The 25,616-nt window shown below is 32.0% G+C and overlaps 2 protein-coding genes and 1 long non-coding RNA gene across 4 annotated transcripts; 2 read left to right on the top strand and 1 right to left on the bottom strand.

Annotated features, from left to right (window-relative positions):
- The first annotated feature begins 685 nt into the window (after positions 1-685).
- Positions 686-16,792, top strand: LOC114163275 (alpha-N-acetylglucosaminidase-like). 2 transcript variants are annotated; one of them, XM_085666467.1, is made up of 19 exons: positions 686-1,037; positions 1,140-1,216; positions 2,227-2,441; positions 2,533-2,654; positions 3,433-3,521; positions 3,799-3,893; positions 4,076-4,148; positions 4,353-4,459; positions 4,567-4,597; positions 11,018-11,135; positions 11,278-11,325; positions 11,704-11,814; positions 12,031-12,132; positions 12,854-12,952; positions 13,785-13,895; positions 14,736-14,962; positions 15,096-15,333; positions 15,415-15,493; positions 16,289-16,792. In XM_085666467.1, the coding sequence occupies exons 1-19, from the start codon at positions 819-821 to the stop codon at positions 16,555-16,557; spliced, it is 2,430 nt and encodes an 809-aa protein (XP_085522593.1). In that variant the 5' UTR covers positions 686-818; the 3' UTR covers positions 16,558-16,792. The 2 variants fall into 2 exon arrangements, with proteins under 2 accessions (XP_085522593.1, XP_085522592.1); XM_085666466.1 differs by having other exon boundaries at positions 4,067-4,148.
- Positions 4,792-5,616, bottom strand: LOC146883508 (uncharacterized). Its single transcript, XR_014984572.1, has 2 exons — positions 5,378-5,616; positions 4,792-5,296 (listed from the first exon to the last, which is right to left on the bottom strand). It is a non-coding gene; the product is annotated as an uncharacterized LOC146883508 (long non-coding RNA).
- A 6,889-nt stretch (positions 16,793-23,681) lies between the features above and the next one.
- Positions 23,682-24,148, top strand: LOC146883507 (uncharacterized). Its single transcript, XM_085666436.1, has one exon. It carries the CDS (start codon positions 23,737-23,739, stop codon positions 23,947-23,949), a length of 213 nt encoding a protein of 70 aa, XP_085522562.1. The 5' UTR covers positions 23,682-23,736; the 3' UTR covers positions 23,950-24,148.
- The last annotated feature ends 1,468 nt before the right edge of the window (positions 24,149-25,616 follow it).

Below are 25,616 nucleotides of genomic sequence, written 5' to 3'. Positions count from 1 at the left end.
AAGCCATAAAAAGAGTAGAATGGGCCTCATTCACAAAGCCTACCGCTACAAAAACCAACAATGACAACAAAGTGAACCAACTCCATTTTTTTTTTCACTAGACTTAAATATAAAACTATTTAAAATTGTAAATTAATGATTTGTCGCTTTAACCAAATCCTGATAATGATTAGATGTTGGCATTTGGATATCAAATTAAAAAAGAATGATACTTCGTGTCAAAGACTAAACTGATCTTTTGCGCCTATATTCTTTTTTATTTTAGACGTTATTGCAAGAGTTATTGGGATTAAACTGTGAATTGGACTAATCAACCATTCTAATTCAAAACTCACTAATTTATTTCCATTACTATTTTATTACGTACCTCCAAAATGGGATAAAACAAAAGACATAAACAAGAAGAGCACTAATGACACTTTTTCTAACATTTTTTGTAATATTTCTATTGATAGTCAACCTTATTCAACACTTTTCTATTGTTTTTTTCTGTACTCTTTTTATTATTGTTTAAAATCTGTTCTCTTTTAAATTTCAATCAATGACAATGCTAGGCTAATTATCTTTTGGGTTCTATTATTGCTTCACTCAAATTTAAATATTTTAATCTTTACAAATTAAAAAGCATCCTTATCCAAACAAAATTGCCACCTTAAAACTTGTCGTTTCATAGCAAAACATGAGTTTCTTCTGTCTCGGCCGGCCAAAAAAAAACTAAAAACTTGTCTGTTACGGAAGAAGTTCCTTCCACCAGACAGAATCTCTTCTTTTCTATTTCTTCTTTCTCTGTTCCCACTTCCCAGTCCAACAAATCAATCATGAACCTTCCATTTCCCGCCATTTTTATCATGTTCATCATCTCCATCCCTTCATCCATCGCCGCCGCCGGCGTCGGCGTCGACGCCATTTCCCGCCTTATTGAGATCCAAGACCGCGAAAGGGCTTCTCCTTCCGTCCAGGAAGCCGCCGCGCGCGGCGTCCTCCTCCGCTTGTTGCCTTCTCACTCCTCTAGCTTCCACTTCCAGATCATCTCCAAGGAATACATATCTATTCTTTTATTCTTGCCGTAGCTTATCGCTGATTCTTAATCTAACCGAAGTCGTTAATGATTTCTTTTTCTACTGTTTTGCTATTAACAGAAGCAATGCGGTGGTGAATATTGCTTCGTTATCAAAAACCTTCCTTCTTTCGGGACACTAGGGGATCCTCAAATTCTGTATGTCTCTTGTGATTTTCTTAACAGCGTGCGAGAGATTTTCGATTGGAATAATTTTTTGTGTTCCGTTATTCATTTGAAAATTATTCTGTTGGCTGAATTCATCGGTGGCGCCATGATTTCTGATGTATAGTTTGATAGCCTAACTTACTCAGTGGACAATCATAACTTACTAGCAGAGTGCTGAGTCATTCTCTTTTCTCTTTTAAAGTACTTTTTTATATATATTTTTAACTTTCTAAAAGTATTAGTAAAATATGAAAACTTCTTATGCATTATTAGTGGAAAAATATATTTAAATAGATTTTGTTTTATAGTTAGGAAATATTTAACTTTATGAAAAATATATTTAAATAACTATATAGAGATTTTATTTTATATTTAAATAACTAATTAATTTTTTGTTTGTTTTAGTTTTATTCCTAGACTTTAAAAGTTTAATTTTAATCATTAAAAATATTTTTATTAAATTAAATTTATAACTTTATTAATTTATTACATTAATTTTGTTAATGTGAAAATGCGTGATAAATTGTTAGTGGTGTCAGATCACAAAGACGATATCATAACTATAATTTGACTCTGTTAATGACAAAAAGTATAGAAAATAAAGTTGATTTAATAGGTACACTTTAAAAGATTAAAATAAAACCTTTAAAATTTAAAAAATAAACTGAAATAAAATATAAATAAAAGGAAGAATATTTAACTAAGTCTTTATCCTAAAAAAAGTAGAGTCTTAATACTTAATAAAATAATAAAACTGTCTTCTCAAAAAAAAAAAAATTAAAAATTGTAGTTAGAGAAAAAAAAAATAAAAAAAAGAGGTAATTTCAATTTCAATTGAAATTTTTTTAGATTGAAAACATGAATTCTTTCAAGAGTGGTCAATATGAATTTTCCCGAGACAAAGTTGAACACACCAATGCTTTTCTGCTAGCATTTCTCTGTAACTCAATCGGAAACTGATGGAGTGGAATTTGTTGCGATGATTTTGAATCCTTAAATAGGATTGAAGGCACAACTGGAGTGGACATAGTGTCGGGTCTGCACTGGTATCTGAAGCATTGGTGCGGTTCCCACATATCATGGGACAAAACCGGTGGCTCGCAACTATTTTCCGTGCCCGATACGGGCTTTCTCCCTCGCATTCCCCACTCTGCAGGGGTCTCTGTTCAGAGGCCTATTCCGTGGAGCTATTACCAAAATGCAGTTACTTCTAGCTGTAAGTTACTTCTTTGTGTGGAATTTGATGTTACATGATTTTGTTTCGTGTTCGTGTGGTGTGATGTTATTGCTTTATCTGGGTGTGGAAGATTCCTTCGCTTGGTGGGACTGGGAAAGATGGGAAAAGGAAATTGACTGGATGGCTCTGCAAGGTGTCAACTTGCCGCTTGCGTTTACGGGACAAGAGGCTATCTGGCAGAAAGTGTTCCAGGTCGCTTTCTTACCAATTTGCATTAAAACAAGTTTGTGGTATGTGTTTGCTATTCTAGCGTCTTTGTGAGGATTGTTTTATAGTTTGATAAAATGGAAATTACCATTAAGGATTTGAGGTTGGTTTCATTAGTTTTGGAAAAATGGAAATTACCATTTTTGAAAATGTTGATCGATATGCTGTGGTTGATTTACCGTTTGGCCTTGTTCAACTTATGTTTTTGTCCGGTAAACTTAGTTAAGTAATGTGTTTGGTCTCCCTCAAAAGTCTGTTTGCTCTCCTACATTTGACTTGAAACCAAGTTTCTATTGAAAACAATGTGATATCAAGGTTGTTTTTAAAAATTCAGTTTGCAAATAAAGTTCATTCAAATATTAGTTTGCAAACTGTAATCAAAACATGCGCTTTGATCGTGTTTGTAAATTCGTATACAGCCTTTTAAAAAGAATCCCACTTTCCGGTGCATGAAACTTAGAAGGAAGAGGCTTGATGGATTGGTGGTGCACTGAAGCACACACTTTTAGGGACTAAAGTTGATTTCATAACTCGTATAAAGGACAAAACAATCATCTTTTTCATCTAAATTGATGTCAGCTTCTTTGACCATTTGATGCTAATGATGAAATGTAGATGAATATCTTGATTTAGGCCTTAATTCTGTAATTTGTTTATTCAAATTATAATATCAGGAGCTCAATAATCTTAGGTATTGTACAGCTTTATTCTGTTCCATGAAGTATTGCTTAGATAGCTATCTGACTTTATATTCAACCTACAGGAGAAATTTAACATGAGTATTTCTGATTTGGATGATTTCTTCGGAGGTCCGGCATTTCTGGCATGGTCACGCATGGGGAATTTACATGGGTGAGTGGAAGGATTCACGAGCATATAGTTCCACTTTTACAGTTCACATGTTTTTAGCTTAATGTTGATGTGTGAAATATCAATATTGGAAAAATTTAGGTTGAAACTAGCATAGTGCATATGTAACTGCTTAAACCTTTCAGTTTCGTTGCAAAATTGTCGAGTTTGAGGTTTTTGGAAAAACCTTTCTCTATGCCTTGATTGTCATTTTTCCTGTTTCAGGATGTCATAGTTTTAGTGAAATGTGTAACTATTTTGAGTGATAATGCAATTCCAGATGGGGTGGACCTCTGCCACAGAGCTGGTTTGATAATCAATTAATCTTACAGAAGAAAATTCTCGCCAGAATGTATGAGCTTGGAATGACACCAGGTACCCATTAGATCGTTATTATTATTATTGACTCCTCCACCTAACAGCAATAAACTATTTTTCGATCTTTATGCAAACTATTGAATGGCCCTGGATTGAAAATTAATATTGTTCTTTTGGTTTAAGTCCTTCTGTGGAAGTAGAATTTATAAATGTTGAAAATTAACTTTCAGTGCTGCCAGCTTTTTCTGGAAATGTCCCTGCTGCTCTAAAATATATATTTCCATCAGCAAAAATAACACGCTTAGGAAATTGGTGAGTACAACTGTGTATGCGTTGAGTTAAACTTGAATTTAGTTAGTCTATTTATGAAGCAATAACACTGGTCTAAGAATTTAATTGACAATGTTTTCAATTCTCACTCAATATATAATTAGGATATTTCTGTAGGAATATTGGAAATTTGATAAGTGTCATCGAAAAGCAATATGCCTATGACCTTTTTCCATTGTGCCATAGGTTTTCTGTAAAGAACGACCTCAAATGGTGCTGCACTTATCTTCTTGACGCAACTGATTCTTTGTTCATTGAGATTGGGAAAGCATTCATTGAGAAACAACTACAAGGTGGGCAGAGTTGTTGGCACAATAAAATGTTAACGGAAATTGTTTTGTATAAATACCCAGATACGAATTTAATTGTATGTGATGTTTTTTATTATGTTTTCACCCAGAGTATGGAAGAACCAGCCATATATATAACTGGTAAGTCTTTCTTCACTCGACTGTTTTAATATTAATATATGTTGTGAAAAAATGTGCAGATAGTAAGCCATAATTGTGAAATTATTTTTCTTGATTTTAGAAAGAAACAATACATTGGTATTTAAAGGAAAAACGAAATCCTAATAAAAGGAAATAAATCTTCTGAAATAAAGAATCTGAATGAGCTCCAAATCTACCAAATAAACTTGTAATCCCATATTTATTATTCAAATCAATTTATATTTATAGTACATTGAATGTGCAATATCTACACCCGTATTGTAACACTCCTTCTCAAGCTGAGGAATAAATGTCCTCCATTCCCTGCTTGGTTATGAGATTATGGAAGTCTGAGGTATTAAGTTCTTTTGTCTACTCATCAGCCACTGGCTGCTTGGATGGAATTATGACATAGCATACTAAACTTTCTTCTAATTTTGCCTTAATGAAGTGTCTATCTATTCCTTTATGTTTTATTCTGTCATACTGAATGGGATTGTGTAATGTTTATTGCTGATTTATTATCATAGTAAACTTCTTGGGTCCCTCCAAATTAATCTTCGAGTCCTCTAAATTTTTAGACATTATAGCTCACATTGATCTTTTATCAACAAGAAAACCTGCATAATCTGCATCAGTGTAGGCTTCAAGAGTTAGTCTTCCATTTCTTTTGAACAGTATTCCCTTTCCAGAGTTGCCCTTCAAGTAATACAGAGTTCTATAAGCAGCTTGAACATGAGATTCCTTCAATTCATGTATAAATTGACTAATGACACTTACTAAATGAGCAATGTCTGGCTGTGTGTGAGCCAAATATATTAGTTTTCCAACCGGTCTTTGATACATCTTTTGGGATTCATTGGAGTTGATACCGGTCTGCACCGAATTTCCCCAGTTTCTGCCAGCAAGTCAGTTACATATTTTTGCTGAGATATGAAAATTCCCAGGTTAGAATAGGCTACTTCAATCCCTAAAAATACTTTAATCTTCCTAGCTCTTTCAGTTCAAATTATTGGACTAGTATCTGTTTCATTCTTCCTTCTCTTTTTCATCATTTCTAGTCACTATAGTATCATCAAAGTAAATTAGAAGTACTGTTACCCCCTCTTTCCCGGAATGTTAGTAAACAAAGTGTGATCTCCTTGATTTTGTTTGTAGTCAAATCCTTTCATAGCTTTTGTGGATCTTCCAAACAAAGCTCTAGGAGATCGTTTCACTCCATAAAGAGTCTTTCGTAGTCTGCATACTTTTTTTCTTCTCTTTCAAACCAGTTGAATATTCATGCAGATTTCCCCTAGGTTTCTGATAGAACACTTGAGGAGGAGGGGCTGATACAGCAGGAAAAAAAGAGTGAAGAAGACCGTGTTAGTGGAAGGCCCAAAATATGGAAGGTTTACTCTAGGAGGAAGAAAATAGACCCAGAGAATATTAATTAGTTAGGAAGGGTAATGACGTGGAAAAAGAATACAAGTATTTGAGAGGGGAAGAAAGAGAGAGGTGGGTACGGAGAGTTTGTTATGAAATAGGGAACGGAGAGTGGTCTCTCTGGAGGAGTCATAGACTCTGGAAAGATACTATATTGTCTTACACTTGGTTTGCTCATTTTCACATATTCAATAATACAGTTTCCATACACTATCATTTTCTGTTCTGTTTTGAATTGATTTTGCTGTCATAGACCTATCAGTTTCCATGGAGAAACACATTTTTATCATCATAATGCAGAAGTTTCCAATCAAAGTTGTAACTAAAGGCAAAAGAATCCTTACAATATCCATTTCAGCAATTGGTGCAAAAGTCTTTTTTAGTAGTCTATTTCATAAGCTTGAGTGCATCCCATGGCGGCCATCCTCGATTGTACCTTTCAATAGATCCGTTAGCCTTATATTTTACTATAAATATTCATTTGCAATCAACAATATCCTTTTCTTTGGGTTTGTCAACAATTTCCCAAGAACTATTCTTTTCCAATGCATCCGTCTCCACTTTCATGGCATCTCTCCATTCTTGCTTTGTCAAAGCTTCAGTAATAGTGTTAGAAACAAGAAAATTCAAACTAACGATGAACTTTTATGGTTAGCTGATAATCTATCTAGAGAAACATAATATGCTATCTAATTATGTTTGAATAGCTAGATGCTTTTTACCTGACATTTTGAAATATGTAAACTCTTACCATTAAATGGTTGAGTTTTACTCAGAATCCATGCAGTTACTGTAAATAAATGTCAAAACTAACAACTTCTGGAACTTATTTACGTCTTTTACAGGAAAAGTTTATTTTTATACTTTTGTTGAAAACTATTAGTGTAGAGCCAGCTGTTACTCTTTAAACAGCTGTCATTCTGTTATGCTTAGTTGATATACAGCTGTCAATCTGTTGTTAATTTGTTAGTATTGTTGTGTATAAATACGTGTTATACTCTATTGTAAAAGTAAGTAACATCTATTCAACATATTCAGTTTTCCTATGTTGAAAGTGCTTCTCCTCTTATGTTCTTACTCTTTTCTATTATGGTATCACGAGCCCAAAATCTCCATTAATGGAGTTGTCGCATCCTACTTTCTCAACCTCCTCCATTCCTTCTTTTCATCCCATCTCTGAGAAGCTGAGTGAGTCCAACTTTCTTTTATGGCAGCACCAAGTTGAACCGGTGATCAAAGCACAAAAACTGCTGAGATTTGTTGTGAGTCCTGTTATTCCTATGCGGTTTGTTACTGAAGATGATCGTGCAGCAAGCAGTGAGAATCTAACGTACTCAACTTGGGAACAGCAAGACCAAGTCCTTCTATCGTGGCTTCAATCAACGCTTTCTTCTTCAATCTTGTCTTGATTGATCGGTTGTGTACATTCGTATGAAGTTTGGGATCAACTTCATGACTATTTTCAAAAACAAACGCTTGCGAAAGCTAGATAGTTACGAACAGAACTTCGCACCATGACGCTTGAGCAAAAATCAATGTCTGAGTTTCTTCTTCGCATTAAGTGTTTGGTTGATGCTCTTAGCACTTCCGGTGATCCTGTTTTGCCTTGCGAACATCTAGATGCTATTCTTGAAGGTTTGCCAGAAGATTATGGACCGATTATATCGGTTATCGAAAGCAAATTTGATCCTCTTCCGATTCATGAGGTTGAGGCGCTGCTCCTTGCGCATGAGTCCCGTTCACAAAAGTTTGTTCGAAAGAAGTTACTCGAATCTCCTTCGATTAACGTTGCTCAAGACGGATCCAGTTACAATCTCCAAACAACTCCGTTCTCTGGTCCAGCATTTCAATAACTCATACTCTGTTAATAGAGACAATCCTGGCTATATTGGCAATTCTAATCGGTCTGGCAATTTTGATCGAATAACCACTGTATATAATGCGGAGGTGGTGGTTTTAGTCATGACACTCGTGGTCGTGGAGGCAACGGCAGAGGAAGAGGTCGTTATGCAAACTTCTAGTGCCAAGTTTGCTTGAAATTTGGCCATACTGCAGTTGTGTGTCATTATCGGTTTGATTTTGATTATCAACCTAACTCAACGTTAATCCTTCAAGAGCCTGTGTTTTGCAATTCTTCAAGCACGTCAGATGTTCGACAGAATGTGTCACAGACCAAAGATGCTGTTCCAAGTGCCATGCTCCTTAACTTTGAAAATCAGGATCCAAACCTTACTACTACCTCTGTCTTCATACTGTAAAACTCATGGTATTGTTCATAGGCTTATCTGTCCTCATACACATCATCAAAATGGTGTTGTTGAGAGGAAGCATAGACATATTGTTGAGTTGGGAATGACTCTTCTTAAGCAAGCCTCTCTTCCAATCAAGTTTTGGGAATTTGCCTTTCAAACCTCTGTTTACTTAATCAACAGGTTGCCCACATCCTCCTTACAGTTTCAAGTTCCTTACACTGTCCTGTTTCACAAATCTCCTAATTAGGCCTTTTTGAGAAACTTTGGTTGCTCTTGTTATCCCTTTCTACGTCCCTATAACAAACACAAGTTGGAATTCAGGTCTCATGAATGTATATTTTTAGGCTATTCTCCTTCTCATAAGGGCTATAAGTGTTTGTCACCTAGTGGTCATTTATATGTTTCCAAGGATGTTGTCTTTAATGAATTGAAGTATCCTTTTCATGACTTATTTCCCACCATTAGTAATAAATATGTTGTTTCTCCCATTGTGGATAGTTTGCCCAATGCCAATATTCCCATTGTTTCGTCTTCTCCTTCTACTCTAGGTGTAACAAGTCAGTTTTCTCCACCCACCAATACTACTTCTGTTGTTATTCCTCATGAGCCAGCTGTTACTGCTCCTGTTTCTGGTCAGTCTCCAGGTTCTGTGAGTCATTCTCCTCTTCCTCATTCCTCTCACAAAATATACATCCTATGCAGGTCTAAAGCTAGAGTTCTTAAAGCCAAAGTTCACCCTTCTCTTTTGTTAACAACCTGTGAACCCAACAATGTGAAACAGGCCCTTGCTGATCCTGAGTGGTTTGCTGCTATGAAACAAAAGTTTCAAGCTCTTATTGATAATAATACTTGGGAGTTAGTTGCTCTTCTGAATGATAGACAACCAGTGGGTTGTAAGTGGGTTTTTCGAATAAAAGAAAATGATGATGATTCTGTGAACAGGTACAAAGCCCGCTTAGTGGCTAAAGGATTCCATCAAGTTGCAGGTTGTGATTTTACTGAGACATTCTCTCCTGTCATAAAACCTGTTACCATTCAATTGATACTTACTCTTGCTACTAACAAGTGGGATTTGTTTCAACTCGATGTTAATAATGCATTCCTAAATGGTTCTCTTCAAGAAACTATATATATGCAACAACCTCCAAGGTTTGACAGTGGTGATATATCTCTAGTTTGCAGACTTAATAAAGCCATATATGGTCTTAAGCAAGCCCCGAGGCAGTGGTTTCAACGTCTAAAACAGATTCTGCTACAACTTGGTTTTTTGATAGCAAGTGTGATCCTTCTTTGTTCATTTACAGGGATAACAAGAGTACTGTGTATGTTTTAATATATGTGGACGACATCATAATTACTGGCAGCTCCTTTTCTCTGATTCAACGCTTTATATCTCAGTTTCATTCTAACTTTTCTCTTAAACAATTGGGTAAATTGGATTACTTTCTTGGTATAGAGGTTAAGTCTCTTCTTGATGGCTCTCTTGTTTTGACTCAAAGTAAGTATATTAGAGATCTCTTATAAAAGACTAAAATGGTTGAAGCTCAATCTGCTTCATCACCTATGACAACGCATTGCAAACTCAGTAACATGGGACATATTATTTTCATGACCCCTCTTTACAGGTCAGTTGTTGGTGCCCTTCAGTATGTTACTGTAACTCGCCCCGAATTAAGCTATGTTGTTAATAAAGTGTGCTGGTTTATGGCTACTCCGTTGGATTCGCATTGGGTTGCTGTCAAGCGTATTTTGTGATACTTAAAAGGCTCTGTTAGTCATGGCTTACATATTCAAGCAGCTCCTTCCTCCAAACCGTTTCTCATCAAAGCTATATGTGATTCGGATTGGGCCTCTGATCTTGATGATCGACGTTCTACGTCAGGGGCTGCAATCTATTTTGGACCCAATCTTGTCTTTTGGTGGTCGAAGAAACAGACTATTTTTGCTAGGTCCTCCACTGAAGCAGAATATCACTCTTTAGCAAGTGCTGCAGCAGAAATTACCTGGATCCAAACTCTTCTTGCTGAATTAGTTGTTTCCTCCGTTGTGTCAGCTTTATATTGTGATAATCAGAGTGCGGTTGCTGTCACTCACAATCCAGTTTTACATTCTCGCACCGAACACGTGGAAATAGATGTTTTCTTTGTCAAGGAAAAAGTCTTAACTCAGCAGCTTCAAGTTTTTCATATACATGCAACAGATCAGTGGGCTGATGCCTTAACTAAGCCTCTGACTCCTAGTCGTTTTCTGTTTTTATGTTCCAAACTCAATGTTGTTGATTCACTTTGTAATTCTCAACCCCATTGAGTTTGTGGGGAGCTATTAGTGTAGAGCCAGCTGTTACTCTTTAAACAGTTGTCATTCTGTTATGCTTAGTTGATATACAACTGTCAATCTGTTGTTAATCTTTTAGTATTGCTGTGTATAAATACGTGTTATTACTCTATTGTAAAAGTAAGTAACATCTAGTCAACATATTCAGTTTTCCTCTGTTGAGAGTGTTTCTTCTGTTCTTACTCTTTTCTGTTAAAAACAATCACATTCAATGCACAGAAGTTTGAAGACACGAGTACTTTTACTTTATTTTATCATTAAAATATCTTTTCAGTTCATTAAAAATTATCAGTGTATTTTGAATTGTGATTGTGATTGTGATTTATATGCATATGCTTCATCTTACTATCGGCTGTTCATAAAGAAAACCCTGATTTCATTAACAAAGAGTATGTTGGACTAATCCCAGTGATACTTTTGACGAGAACACCCCACCAATTGATGATCCAGAGTACATTTCATCATTAGGTGCAGCAATTTTTAAAGGATTGCAGAGTGGTGATGATGAAGCTGTTTGGCTGATGCAGGTAATAGAAATGAGTTTTTTTTTTATTAGTTAACCTTGATTTGATGCTGCTAAGTGCTAGCTTTGGTATATAAGCTAAGATTTTCATGGAAGTAGACTCGTGAATCCACCAACTCTTAATGGATCCTACTGCTTCTATACAGGGGTGGCTGTTTTCATATGATCCCTTTTGGAGACCTCCTCAAATGAAGGTTATATTCATAATATTTGACCTCTGAACTCTATTGCATATTTTCACCGAAAGCTTAAAATAAACAAAGTTGTCTTAGATCTGTCTAAGCAAACTATTTTTTCCAACTTAGTTTATTTTTGTCCTTTGCAAGGATTTCAATTATATTGGTTTTCTCAACTAAAATTTGATTGTTGCTTAGAATCTCCATTATGCATAGAGACTATAGTTAGTTTCCTTTTTCTTCCATCTGTGCTTGTACAAGACAACGGCTTGAATAATCCATATACATGTGTGGACAAATGTATTTATTAGACAGTATAAATTCTTTCTAGAATAGTGTTCACTCTGGTTGTTCCTTCTTAATTAATTATGATTCATATGTGATTCTTATTTTCAGGCCCTTTTACATTCTGTTCCTGTTGGAAAGCTGGTGGTTCTAGACCTATTTGCTGAAGTAAAACCCATTTGGGTTACCTCAGAACAGTTTTATGGAGTTCCCTACATCTGGAAAGTCATTTTCCATTTTATATTTATAAATAAATATAATGGTGTCATTCCTGGCTGTGACATGCTATAACTTTTGTCTATAACTATGCAACAGGATATTAAAACTTTGGAATTCATTAATTTGATAGATAGATATATTTATTTGCTTATTGATTTGATGTATAAATAAATTTATGTAATGTTATTATTATTGACTTGGTGTGTTATGCCTCACAGGTGTATGCTGCACAATTTTGCAGGAAACATTGAAATGTATGGGGTATTAGACGCGATAGCATCTGGGCCAATTGATGCACGCACAAGTATTAACTCAACAATGGCAAGTTATTCATTTTTATTGTTGACTCAATTTTATATTTACTTTCTCACTATTGAATTATATGAATGAAGTGAGGATAGATAGATAAAGAAAACAATAACAAAAATGAATATTTCTCAACAATAAAATGTTAAATTAAATTGATGTCCTGTAGTATATATGATTACGGTTTTATATAAAATATATATATATATATATATATATATATATATATATATATATATTTATCTTTCAATTTAGTCTAAGCAATAAACACTAAACTCTTAGCATATTTTCAAAAGCAAATTAAGCTTTCCCATTTAAAATTAGTTTTTGAAACCAAAATTTATTTTGTAAATACTTCAAAAGCGGTTTAAATTAATTTAAAAACTGAATTTTGAAAGAAAAATAATTTAAATCCAGTTACGTTTATGTTTAGGCATTTTTCATGAACAGTTACGTTTTCCAAGTTAGAAGTTGGTGTATCTATGAACATAATAAATATAATCTCTTTGAGATCTACTATCTACAGTGTAGTTTACTGTTCAAACATGGTTTGAGTTGAAAAATGTCATTTCTCGTTCAATGTGGTCTGCTGCCCAGCGTGAGAGATATATTCTCAATCTCTTATCTTTTCAACTCCCATCAAAATTTGAATCACGCACTATGTTATAATTACTTTCACAAAGTCACTCTGCTAATAACTTTTCATATTTATTATTACCAATTTGATTTAATGAAGGTTGGAGTTGGAATGTCTATGGAAGGTATTGAACAGAATCCCATTGTCTATGATTTGATGTCTGAAATGGCATTTCAGCACAAGAAAATTGATGTTAAGGTAAAATGAGAGAATCTTTGGTGTAAAGAGGTTGCCTTTATTTACTCATGGTTTTCCTATATTCTGCTAGGAGGATCACATGTAACCTGAGAAACTCCCCATAATGTGGGTGACCAGTTCTGTTGAATGTGAAATGTACTTTTATTGTTTGCAAGTTTCATTCTGGAGACACTTTCTCCCAAACCAATTTCATTATCCACCTCTACTAGGTAATTTTTTGGACTTATACATAATTCCAACTTGTTGTCTTCTATCTCTCCTCCTATGCATGCAAATCCATGTTTACAGAACAACAGAATATTTATGAACCCCATGTTGCTGATAATTTTGATCCATAGCTATATCTTTTCCTTAACCACGAGTAAAATCAGCGTAACCATGGAAACAATATAGAAATCAAGTATATTCCTTTGGCAATACTTTTTGTCATGCTTATATCTATGTATTGTTCATTAGTGCTCTGATACAACAACGGTAGGAGCCCATTTAGCTTACCATAGCTCTGTCGTTTGTCCTTTACTAGTGAGTTTGGTCTCTGCTGTTAATATCTGAAGTTGTAAGCACTGCACACCTGCCACTGAATCCATATTTTCTTTTATTTGTTTTATAACATGTAGGACAATAAATAAATACTAAATAGACATGCATTATATGACTTCTGTGTTTCCAACATTGTAAATGTTTTCTTTTCCATTATCATCTATCTACTTTTGTTCCCTATACCCGTGCATCTGGTTCATAGAAAAATGCTTCTTTTATTTCATATCTATCTTCAGTCTTCACTAACTTGGTAATGCTTTTAGATTGAAATACATGAACGTTTCTTTTTCAGGCATGGGTTGACTTGTATTCAACTAGACGATATGGACAATCACTTCCTTTAATACAAAAGGGATGGAATGTCTTATATCACACCATTTATAATTGCACAGATGGAGCCTATGTAAGTACTTGATCGAAACTTATAACTTTCCTCGGATTAACAATTTCTTCCAGTTAATCCTGGAAAAGAAGACCTTCTATGTGATTGTGTTCAACTTCTACTGATCCTCATTTATTGCCTTCCCCTTTATACATACTTCATTTTCATTGTATGATACATCCAGATTGATAATACGTTTCATACACTTCACTAAAGTGTCGAATTTTTTCTTCTTAGACACTTCTCTAACACAATGTTAATGTTAATGTTAAAGACGACAGAAATGATTTTTTTCAGATGTTAAAGTCACAAACTTTTTGTGTAAGCTTCTATTTTTCCTTTATACAAGCAAACAGTCTATTTTGCATTTACAGTTTCTCTTGACCGCGACTTTTTAGTTTTCTCTTCTGTTTAAAATTGTCTTTAGATGAACTCGAGTTACTTTAGGTGAACTTGATTGAGAGGGTATCTTGTTCGATAATAATCTTCAACAAGCTGGTGGCATGTTTTAAATGAATTGTACCCTATTTTTTCTTTTTTTTAAATTTCAAATCGATGAATTAGATATATTTTTGTATTAAGAAATAATGTGTTCCTATTTTTATGTTTGACTAACTTTTTTTATAAATGATTTTAAATATATAAATCTTAATCATCAATGGACTGTGTCTGTGCTTCACATGTTTATAAGGCAGGAAAACAAATGATACGTCACATTTTTCGCCAGTTTATTTTCTAATAAACTTTTTCATAAATGACAACCTTAATTGTACATCTTATGCTAGTCCTAGACAGTAATGCATAAGTTCGTATCGTATATCAAATAAAAGTTTGACCAGTTATTCTTGTGTGTGGAAACAGGACAAAAACAGAGATGTCATCGTAGCATTCCCTGATGTTGACCCTTCCTTAATTTCAGTACAGCATGATCAGTCTCATCACTATGACAGGCCCTCAGCAACATTTATCAAGGAAACGACCGATACATTTGATCGACCACATTTATGGTATTCAACTTCTGAAGTAATCTATGCATTGGAGTTATTTATAACTAGTGGAGATGAACTTTCTAGAAGTAAAGCTTACAGGTGAGACTGAGAGAAGTTGGTTGTATTATGATTTTTTCTCCTGTTTCAGCACTTAGCTACATGTAACTCGTTGTTTTGTCTTACTATATGTCGAGGTTTTTATCCAGATCCATCATGTTTATTCTTTACCCAGGTATGACCTAGTTGATCTGACTAGACAAGTCTTGGCAAAATATGCAAATGAATTGTTCTCTGAGGTCATAGAGGCATATAAATCACAGGATCTCCATAGAATGACCCTTCTCAGCCAGAGATTTCTGGACCTTGTGGAGGATTTGGACACACTGTTGGCTTGCCATGATGGGTTTCTTCTGGGACCTTGGTTAGAAAGTGCAAAGCAACTAGCTCAAAATGAAGAACAGGAGAGACAGGTTTGATTTACTGTAATTGGCACAAAAAATTGAAAATTCCCTTGTTCTATTCTTCTATTGATGTGACCTAAATGTTTGTAGTTTGAGTGGAATGCTAGAACGCAAATCACCATGTGGTTTGACAACACAAAGGAAGAAGCCAGTCTGCTTCGTGACTACGGTATGAATAACAATTAATTACTTGCTATGCTATTAAACCTTGCTTCACTGGGTAGGATGTGTTAGCCTTTTTTACAGCAACATTTTGCCATGTTTGAATAAACTAGAGAAAACAAAACATGAACAATCTCTTTTCTAAATTTAACTGAGTTTATTAATTTATAGAAATTTGTCATTTATTTATTCAAAAGTTTATTTTTAACTTATACATGAATTATTTTAACTTATAATATTTTTTGGGCTAAATATGTTTGCAATCCTTAAACTTGGACGAAGAATTGGTATTCGTCCGTGTCCCATTGATACACTTTAGTCTCATACTTTAAAAATGAATGAATACAGTCCTTTTAACTTTAAAATTTTCTTTTACGTATTAAATGGCATTTCAGGTTAGCATTTGAATTGGTAAGTGTCAAATGGTATAAATAGCTCAAACTCCGGTCTAAATATTGTTTGACATGTCAGAAAAACTTAACGCAGTTGGGTTAGGAGATTATATTTATTCATTTTTAAAGTTTGAATATTAAACAGGGACAAATTTCAATATTGCGTCAAAGTTTAGGGTCTAAACATATTTAACTCTTTTTTCTTTCTTCGTATAAGTACTTCTACAAAGGATTACACAGATAGGATTTATAAAGTTAAGGCTTGTATACCTTTTGCTTTTGCTTTTGTAAATGGTAAGCACTCCCCTTTCTTAATGAAGAGCTTCTCTGGAACCCACAGAGAAAAGGGAAATAAATCAATTAATAGAAATGTTATGTATAGTAATGTTACTTAACCTTCATCAACGCAGGAAACAAGTACTGGAGCGGGCTTCTGCATGATTACTATGGCCCCAGAGCTGCTATTTACTTTAAATATTTAAGAGAAAGCTTAGAGAGAGATGAAGATTTCAAGTTAATTGAATGGAGGAGGGAGTGGATAAACCTTACAAATGAATGGCAAAAGAGTAGGAATATTTTTCCAGTGGAAAGTAAGGGAGATGCTCTAATCACTTCTCGGTGGCTCTTTAACAAATACCTGAACCTCACCAATCCTGAAACAAAGCTTATACAAGAGTAAACAATAAAATCTCAACAAGCTATTCTTACATGTATAAGAAACCAAGACTTTCTCCAGATTTTCAATTCCCATAATCTCTTGCCAAATTTCTTTTTCAAACTTACTTTGCCAATGCGGAAAGGAAACTATAGTTTTCCAGTTCCTGCAAATTGCAAAACATCAGGCAAGTGTGCCAGTTATTCCTTTATGCTACTAGAGATGGCAAATAAACTCGTCCCCGTGGGTATTGTCCGAACTCATTTCCGTTTTAACGGGGAATCCCCGCATTGACTGGGTATGGGTATGGGTATGGGGAATCCCCGACTTTTTCAATTGGGTATGGGAATGGGTATGGGGATGTACATATCCCCGCCATAATACCCGTCCCTGCCATATCTTCGTCTCTATTTAAATTATTAAAATATTCATAATTAATTAAGTAACTATATATATATATATATATATATATACTTTCTATTTTTTATTTCTTTTAATTATTTGGTTTGTCATGAAACTCATTCGCATCTCCAATATATTTTTTATCTTATCATAACCTTTATGTAATTATGTTAAAATGATTTATGTTCATTAAAATATTTTTATGCCTCACATTTGAATATTTCTATTATTTTTTAATATTTTTATTTATTATATATTTTCCTTTCACATGAGAATGTTTATACTTAAGGTAATATAAAAAGAATTATTTACTTATTACTATTAATTTTTGTTTAATTTGAAGAACTTTTTTGTTTCATTAAAATAATTTTTGTTATTTTTCAACTATTGAGTATATATGTTGATATTTGAGAAGTTTTCTTAGTTCTCTAAGGTATTTTTCATCTTATCGTACTTTAATTATACATTTGATTTCCTTTATGTGATTTCTTTCGATATTCTCTCAAATTATTTCTAAAACACATATTTGTTAGTTTTTTAATATTTTTATTTATTGTTTATTTTCATCATGTAGAATAATATTTTGATATATTCTATATAATTATTTTTTATTTTATAACTCATTATTAATCATACTGTAATTTTTTCACTTTAAATTATGTTTGAAGTGGTTAAAATTATATATATATATATATATATATATATATATATATATATATATATATATATATATATATATATATAATGATATTTAGGAATAATGTATGATAATTCACTACAAGAAAAACATGAAATAGTGATTGATTTAGTCAATAACTCATATCAATCACTATTTTTCGTCATTGGTGGTAGTAGTTGATTTATTGTCTAAATAAGTGATTAAATTAGTGATTGAATCGATACTTGATTTAGTGACCAATTTAATTATTAATTTATTTGTAATTTAGTGACAAATTTTTTGGGCACTAATGATATTTCTATTTAATTTTAACCACTTCAAACATAATTTAATCATTTGTTCTCTAAGGTATTTTTCATCTTATCATACCTTAATTATACATTTGATTTCCTTTGTGTGATTTCTTTTTATAGTTTATCAAATTATTTTTAAAATACACATTTGTTAGTTTTTTAATATTTTTATTTATTGTTTATTTTCATCATGTAGAATAATATTTTGATATATTCTATCTATTTTTTATTATTTTATAACTCATTATTAATCATACTATAATTTTTTCACTTTAATTGTATAAACAACTTTTATTTACTACAATATAAAAATTTAATGTAATTGCTATGAATATTTTTTTGTCAGTATCCAACATATATTGAAGTTCAAAAGATACAAAATCTATGTCAAAATTTTATTATTGTGTTTATTATTTGTTCTTTGTGTCATTTTGATCAAGTGATGTATTATAACTTTTATTAGTGTATAAAAAAGATATTCATCTGAATTTAAATAATTGAACTAAACAAACATTTAAAATATATTTTAATTTGAATATTTTTTTTCCTTTTATATTTTTTTGAAATATTTTTTAATTTTATCAAATAAGTTTCATTAATGTTGTAGTTTGCAAATTTAATAAATGTTTTGGTTCTCATAAAATTTTATTTGGTATTCAAATATAAAATGTAGACAATTATAATTTATTTCAAAGTATTTGATATGGAAAAAAGAATCATCCTCCTAATATTGAATATTTGATAATATTATGTTTTCTTTACCATAATTTTTTTCTCTTATAAAAATTAATATTGAAGTTGTTAGAACACGGGTACGGGTATGGGTACGAGATTATACCCGTTACCCGGTGGGGATGGGAATGAGACAAAAGTTTGATACCCGTTGGGTTTGGGTATGGGGATGGGGATGAATTTTTTGTGTGGAGATGGGTATGGGATAGCGAAACCCGTCTCCGTCCCGCCTCGTTGCCATCCCTATATGCTACCAATGGACTTGAAGTTTTGAAGACAGCCATGTCTTATTGTTGAGAATATGGATGGGTTTGTTTAAATTCTGTGGACCTGACAATTAAGTTGCTACCATGTTCTTATTGAATTTTTTCCTGAATTAACTTTTGAAATACTTTTCAGATACTATTCTTTTATATAAATTAAATTTTAATGAAGATACTTTAGGAAAGAAAGAAAAAGTATTCCATAAATGCACTGAATAAGGGTACAATAATTAATTTATTTTCCTAATTAATATAAATATAAATATTTTTATTTGTATTTGAGGTTAACCAACCCTCATGCTTTGGTAATGAAAAATTACGGTGATCTAGTGACAGGAAGGAAGCATCGAGAAATTAAATCTAAAAATTGAAACATAAAACAACACTGAAAGAAGTAAGAAGTTATACTTTGAAAAGATCAATCGTAGTCAAATCTTTACCTTATAGAGGTAGGCCACAGAGCTCAACCTCGAAGAGACCAACCTTAAAGAAATTGACCTTAAGGTTGCACACAAAGGTCGAGCATAAAAGGTCTGACATAATGAGGTTAGGGAAGTTGCCATAAGGAGGTCAAGGAAGTCACCCACAAGGAGATCGAACTTAGTCGTACGGAGATCATCCTTAGGAAATCGACTTCAAGGAGATCAACCATGAATTAACATCTTACATCATTTTAATAAAAATATCTATATAATTAATAACTAATATAATTATATTTGTTTCATTAAGACTTTTCGAAGAACATTAAAATAGAAATCTCTAAGAAGGCCGCAAAGGATTGGAAGAGTTTCCACATGGTGATTGAGATCATTGTTCAAAACCGTCAGGCGAAGGTGCAAGATCTCAAAGCATCCAAGAACGAATATAAGCGAATTTTCAAGGCACTAAACTCAAAAACCAAAGGGACTTTTCAAGGCACTAAACTCAAAAATCTATATGACCTTTCAAGACGTCTAGTGATCTTTCAAGACGTCTAGTGACCTATTAAGGAACTAAAAAAATTGTTAAGCTTTCAAGATGCCCAAGAAGAAATATTGGAAACCTTTCAAAGTGCCCAAGAAGAATTATTAGCGACCTTTCAAGGCACCCAAAAAGAAATAAATGATGACTTTTTAAAGTGCCTAAAGAAGATTAAAGGCAACTTGTTAAGGTGCTCATAAAGAAAAAGGGTGACATAAGACAATTTATGCTACTAAACAAAGGTAAAAAGGAAACCTATGATAGTAAAAAATGATCAAGTATTATCCCAAATGATGATCAAGAATCATCCAATCGGTAAAATGATGATCAATAATCATCCAATCAGTAAAAAGATTATCAGGAACCATCCTGAAGAAGAAAAATGATCAAGTATCATCCCAAATGATGATCAAGAATCATTCGATCGGTTAAATGATGATCAACTATCATCTGGTTAGTGAAATGATGACTAAGTATCATCCTAAAGGAAAAAGATCATGTATCATCTAAAAGGAGAAAGATTCATTAATTGGAAAAAAGATTGTGTATCATCCTAAGATGATCAAGTATAATTAGATTAGTAAAAAGATTATCAAATATCGTCCTAAAGGAGAAAGATGATCAAGTATTATTCTAAATATGATCAAGTATCATCTGATCTGTAATATGATGATCAAGTATCATCCTATCAAGGTATCATCCATTAAGTTGGAAGTATTGAAATGGGTGATTAGTCAAGAATGGAGGTTGAATTGGCTTGATAAAAACCTTTGATTATTTTTAAATTATTTAAAAATATATAACAGACTGATTTCATTAAACTGTTAACAAAGTAGCATAATTCAACATATCAAAATATTAATAAAGTCAATTGAAATATTGGGAATTCTGTACAAATTCAAATCTGAAGTTAAATTCAGAAACAACTTAAAAGACTTATCAAGATTGATTCAAATAAGAAGTACAAATAGAAACAAAGTCTCAGGTTGTGTCAAAAATCAATCAAGAACAGTTAAAAGATTGTTGAAATCAAATTTCTTGAAGCTTTAAATCACAAACCAAGAGAGAAGAGAGAGAATCAAGCACAAGGACACATAATTTTTATAATGGTTAACTCAAATCTGAGTTACATCCAGTTTTTCAAGACAATCTGAGCATGACTTGTACTATTTTAAAAGATTTACACAATTCAAGAGATTACACTTTCAAAATAAGGAAAAACAAAAACCAAGACTCTTGAATCCCATAAGAATCTCAACACAGCACAAGATCACACTTGCAGACCTGCAAAACCACCAAGCACACCCAAAAACTTGAGAAAGATCAAATCTGAATGAAGGCTCTCCCTAACCAATCATCTAGACAACTTTTCCAGAACTAAATCTAGAAAGTTAAAACTAATATCAAGAACTATCATTAATATTTTAAGGATTAAATATATTTTGTGCTTCCTAAACTTTGACGTGAAATTAGATTTCGTTCATGTTTGAAACTTTACATTTTGGCCTCCAAATTTAAGAAATGAATGAATATAATCTTTTTAACTCAATTACATTAAATATTTTTAACGTGTCAAATGCATTTTCTAATTGAATTGAGACAAAAATTTGTCAAATGATGTAAATAAATCAAATGTTATTATAAAATGCATTTGACATGTCAAAGAAAAATTAATGTAATTAGTTTCATTCATTTTTAGAGTTTGAGATCAAAATATATTAAAGTTTCAATAAAAGACAAATTTCAATTCTCATCAAAAGTTAAAAATATTTAACTCATATTTTTAACTTTGATGACCACTTACCTACACTTAAATATATAGAGAAGTTGGTTCAAAGAATGTTATCAGTTGCTAATCAACTACCACCACCAAATAAGCTTTTAAACATAAAAACAAATAAAGGTGAAATGACATTTTCTTTAATTAGGAAGTGATAAAAAAATGTGAAAATATAAAACGAATACCAATAGTAACTCAAATACATAACAAATAATGGATTATTACAACAACTATGTATATAAACAATACTTGAGAATATTATTATTTTTTAAAGAACATAATACGTCAGTAATATTATTAGTTGCTGTATAATCACTCAAGTGGAGATTTTTCCCTCAAAATACATTTATTTCAAAAAAAAATCAAATAAATATATTTTCACGTCTCAAATGATACTCTTTATTGTTTATCACTACAAAAGAATATATCATTAGTAATCAATTTTAGTGACTAAAAATTATTAGTTGTTATAGTGACCAATTTAGATACCAATTTACATAGTAAAAAATTATTGATTCCTAAAATAGTCACTATTATGAATAAAAAATTATAATTGGTTACTAAATTGGTCTTTAAAATTAGTTACTATGGTTTTGGCTACCAAAGGATATTGGTCACTAAAAATTAACTACCTAAGTTTTGACTATCAAAATGACTTATATCTAAATTGATCTTTATTAATTAATGATCAATTTAATGACTAATTATAATTTTTTATTTATAATAGAAACTATTTTAATAACTAATAATTTTTTATTTTTTAAATTAGTATCTAAATTAATTATTACAGTGATTAGCAACTTTTAATCACTAAAATTAGTTATTAATTAAACATTTTTTTGATGTGTACATACATATTTTGGCTCTCTAAATATTAAATTCTCAACACAAAACATCTACAACTCCTTTTTCTTTTCGACTCTTACAAAAAAGTAATCCAGTTCTCATGAAACTGAATCCTGATCTAATTAAAAAAAAAAAAAAACTTGACTATTTTATTCACAATTTTCTTGGAACCGAATTGTAAACATGTAAACTCTAAATTCAGATGAGTTAATTCATGCAATCAATAAATAGGATTCTATCATTTTGCTGTATACAACTTTTTGTAATTTTGCTTTAAAAAATTATTTTCTTATTTTTACCTTTTAAATAAATTGTTATTTAAATTTAATATTTTTATATTAAAATAATTATATTACCACTTTATCGTTTTAAATTATTTATTTATATTTGATTATTTTTTAAATAAAATTAATTACTTACAATAAAAAAAGATAAGTTTGAATAATTTATTTTTAGAAAATGAATGTATCTTAAGAAAAAAATTCACAAGTGCAGATAACTAGTCTTTATCTTTTTCAGGAAAGTTACCTTTTGAATAAAAAGAAAGCTAAGAAAGCATAATCTGTAAGGACCATCTAACTTTTGTCATAAATCATTAAATAATTTTCTTTTTCAACATCAACCGCGGAATCAACACACGTGTAAAGCCCAGGAACCATGGTGGCTACTCCATGGTGGTGCCGCGAATCCCACTATTCCACACGCCAACAAAACGCAGTCGTTTCCACTTTATATTCTGCAGTACGTCTACCTCTATTTTGACTTTTCCACTATCCTTTTTTATAACTCTACGTGGAATATTTGATATCCGAGAGAGATCACATCACCAACGAATATTTTTGTAATAATTCAAACTTAATAAAATTATAAATATTTTTTCTCTTAAATATTTCATTAATTATAAAAAGTACGTTAAAAATACGTGTTAGAGAGGTTAAGAAAAGTGAAGGGTGGCGGTGGTACGTAAGCGCACGCGTCGTGATGCGAAGTAGATAGCACACACTCAGACAAATCCACGGTTTCCAGAAGGTTCCAGCGGAGAACCAATGGGAAAACGAGTTTCTTGCAGATGCGGTTTGGTGTGCGAAAGTCCACGTGAAAACATAAGCATAATCCTTTGCTTTAGGACTCGGTCGATTCTTTTTTTCCAACTTCTAGAACTACCACTGCTCCTATAAAACCGCATTCAAGCCTTCACAATTTCTCCATTCTCAACACTAACAACACAAGTCTCTGCTCCCTCAAGAAATGGCTTCCTATGAATCATCTTGGGCTGACCAGTGGGATAATGGGCCTGATCCAGTGAGTGGGTCCAATGAATCCAAGAAGAAAAGCAACAACAACGCTCTCGGGAAGACGAAGGCAGTGGCATCCAACGGCGTCAAGAAGTTGAAGGAGGGTACCTCCGTTGGCCTCCAATGGATAAAGACCAAGTACCACAAAACCACTCAGAAACATTAGCTTTCTTTCCTTCTACATCTTTTTTCTATTTGTTTATTGTTGAGATATTAGATTAGTTTACGTAAACATGTGTTTACTTTGTACCATTGATGGATATACATCTCATCTTTCTTGTGTTTTAGGTTTGGTGGATTAGCTGGATTGTATGTATATATACTTTTTCTAAATAATGAATCTTTTATTCTTTTTTTTATGTTAATTGTGTTTCTCTCTTTCCCTTCAATTCCCTTCAAATTCCTGCTTTTTCTTGTTTTCATGGTTTTGGAGTTGGGATTAAACAACCTCTTCATACTTCCTTTTACCATAAAATTGTCATGAATCCACTGAGAATTTTTTTTTTCAATAGACAGTATTTTTTGGAAGAAGTTACAATGATTCATATCAATCTCACCGTCCCAATAATCTGAATTAAACAAATTGGCTGAAATTTTATCCAACTGATCAAATTGAATACGTAAATTAGTTTTGATTTACAATCTCTGTGAATCACATTTGTCAATTATAATGCATAGAATTTATGATATAATTATGCGTTTTTAATTTAGTTAATATAAGTTAATATAATAAAGATGTCATCAATACATTTTAATGCCACGATTGCGCTTGATTTTTAAATAAATTATATTGCTTGCTGTATTTTAAAATACAATTTTACATTGATTAGAAATGAATCTGAATTAAATCAATTGGTATAGGAGAGAACATGTGAATACTGGAAATAGCTTAGTAGACATGAGGATGTTATGAGTCGGTCCAACATAGTTAAGGAAGTATTATTAATCTGGAAATTTCCTGTTGGATTATTTTGAGTACAAAACAAAAGGAGATTAGTTGTAAAGGAAGTATATATTGTTTATCTAGTGAAGGTAAGATGATGCGGTGTTCACCGTAGAGATTAGTTAAGGACTTATGTTGCGTGATTTACACAGTAGGGTTTACTAATATATTTAATTCCTGAAATAATATTTTTTAAATGATTTTGAAACATAAAAATAAAATAAAATAAAATAGAAAAATAAAAAGTCATTTAAAATGCGTCATCTTAAGTGTACAGAAAAAAAAAATTGTTAAAATTTAATTACTTTTTACTTATAAAGTGTTATTTTAACTTGTATAAAAAAAATTGTCGAGAAAAAGTTGTCAATATTATGAATTAATGGTCGTTTATTGATTTGATACAATTATTCATATGATTGATAATCATATGATTCATTGCTCTTTATGTAATATTTTGAACGAGCGTTATTCAACTGAGCGTGAAAACACATTTTTTTTTCCATAAGAACAACGCTCTACATTTCTCAACGCTCTACATTCCTCAACCGAGGTTCTTTCTAATCTTGTTCTCATTCACAAACTTTATCTTATTTTTTTTTTATGATAATTGTTTGATTTTTTTCTCTTTCTTCTTCTTCTTATTATTATTATTTGATTTCAGTAATTTCATACATGAAATTTGATTATATTAATATTTTATATGCTAGTTCTAAAATATATCAAATATTGCAAAGGTTGAATTTGCGATCCTTGATATGTCGGGGAAGAATTATTTATCATGGATTTTAGATGCTGAAATTCATCTAAATGCAATGGGTATGGGTGATGCTATTAAAGAAAGAAATAAAGTATTTGAACAACTAATTTGTTTCTACGAGAACAGAACAATA

The sequence above is a fragment of the Vigna unguiculata genome, chromosome 9 (assembly GCF_037176805.1).
Source record: "Vigna unguiculata cultivar grain cowpea cultivar isolate G323 ecotype 2 chromosome 9, ASM3717680v1, whole genome shotgun sequence".
Lineage (NCBI taxonomy): Eukaryota > Viridiplantae > Streptophyta > Magnoliopsida > Fabales > Fabaceae > Vigna > Vigna unguiculata.
Note: the sequence above shows the minus strand (reverse complement) of the source record. Positions and strands in the feature narration are given on the sequence as shown.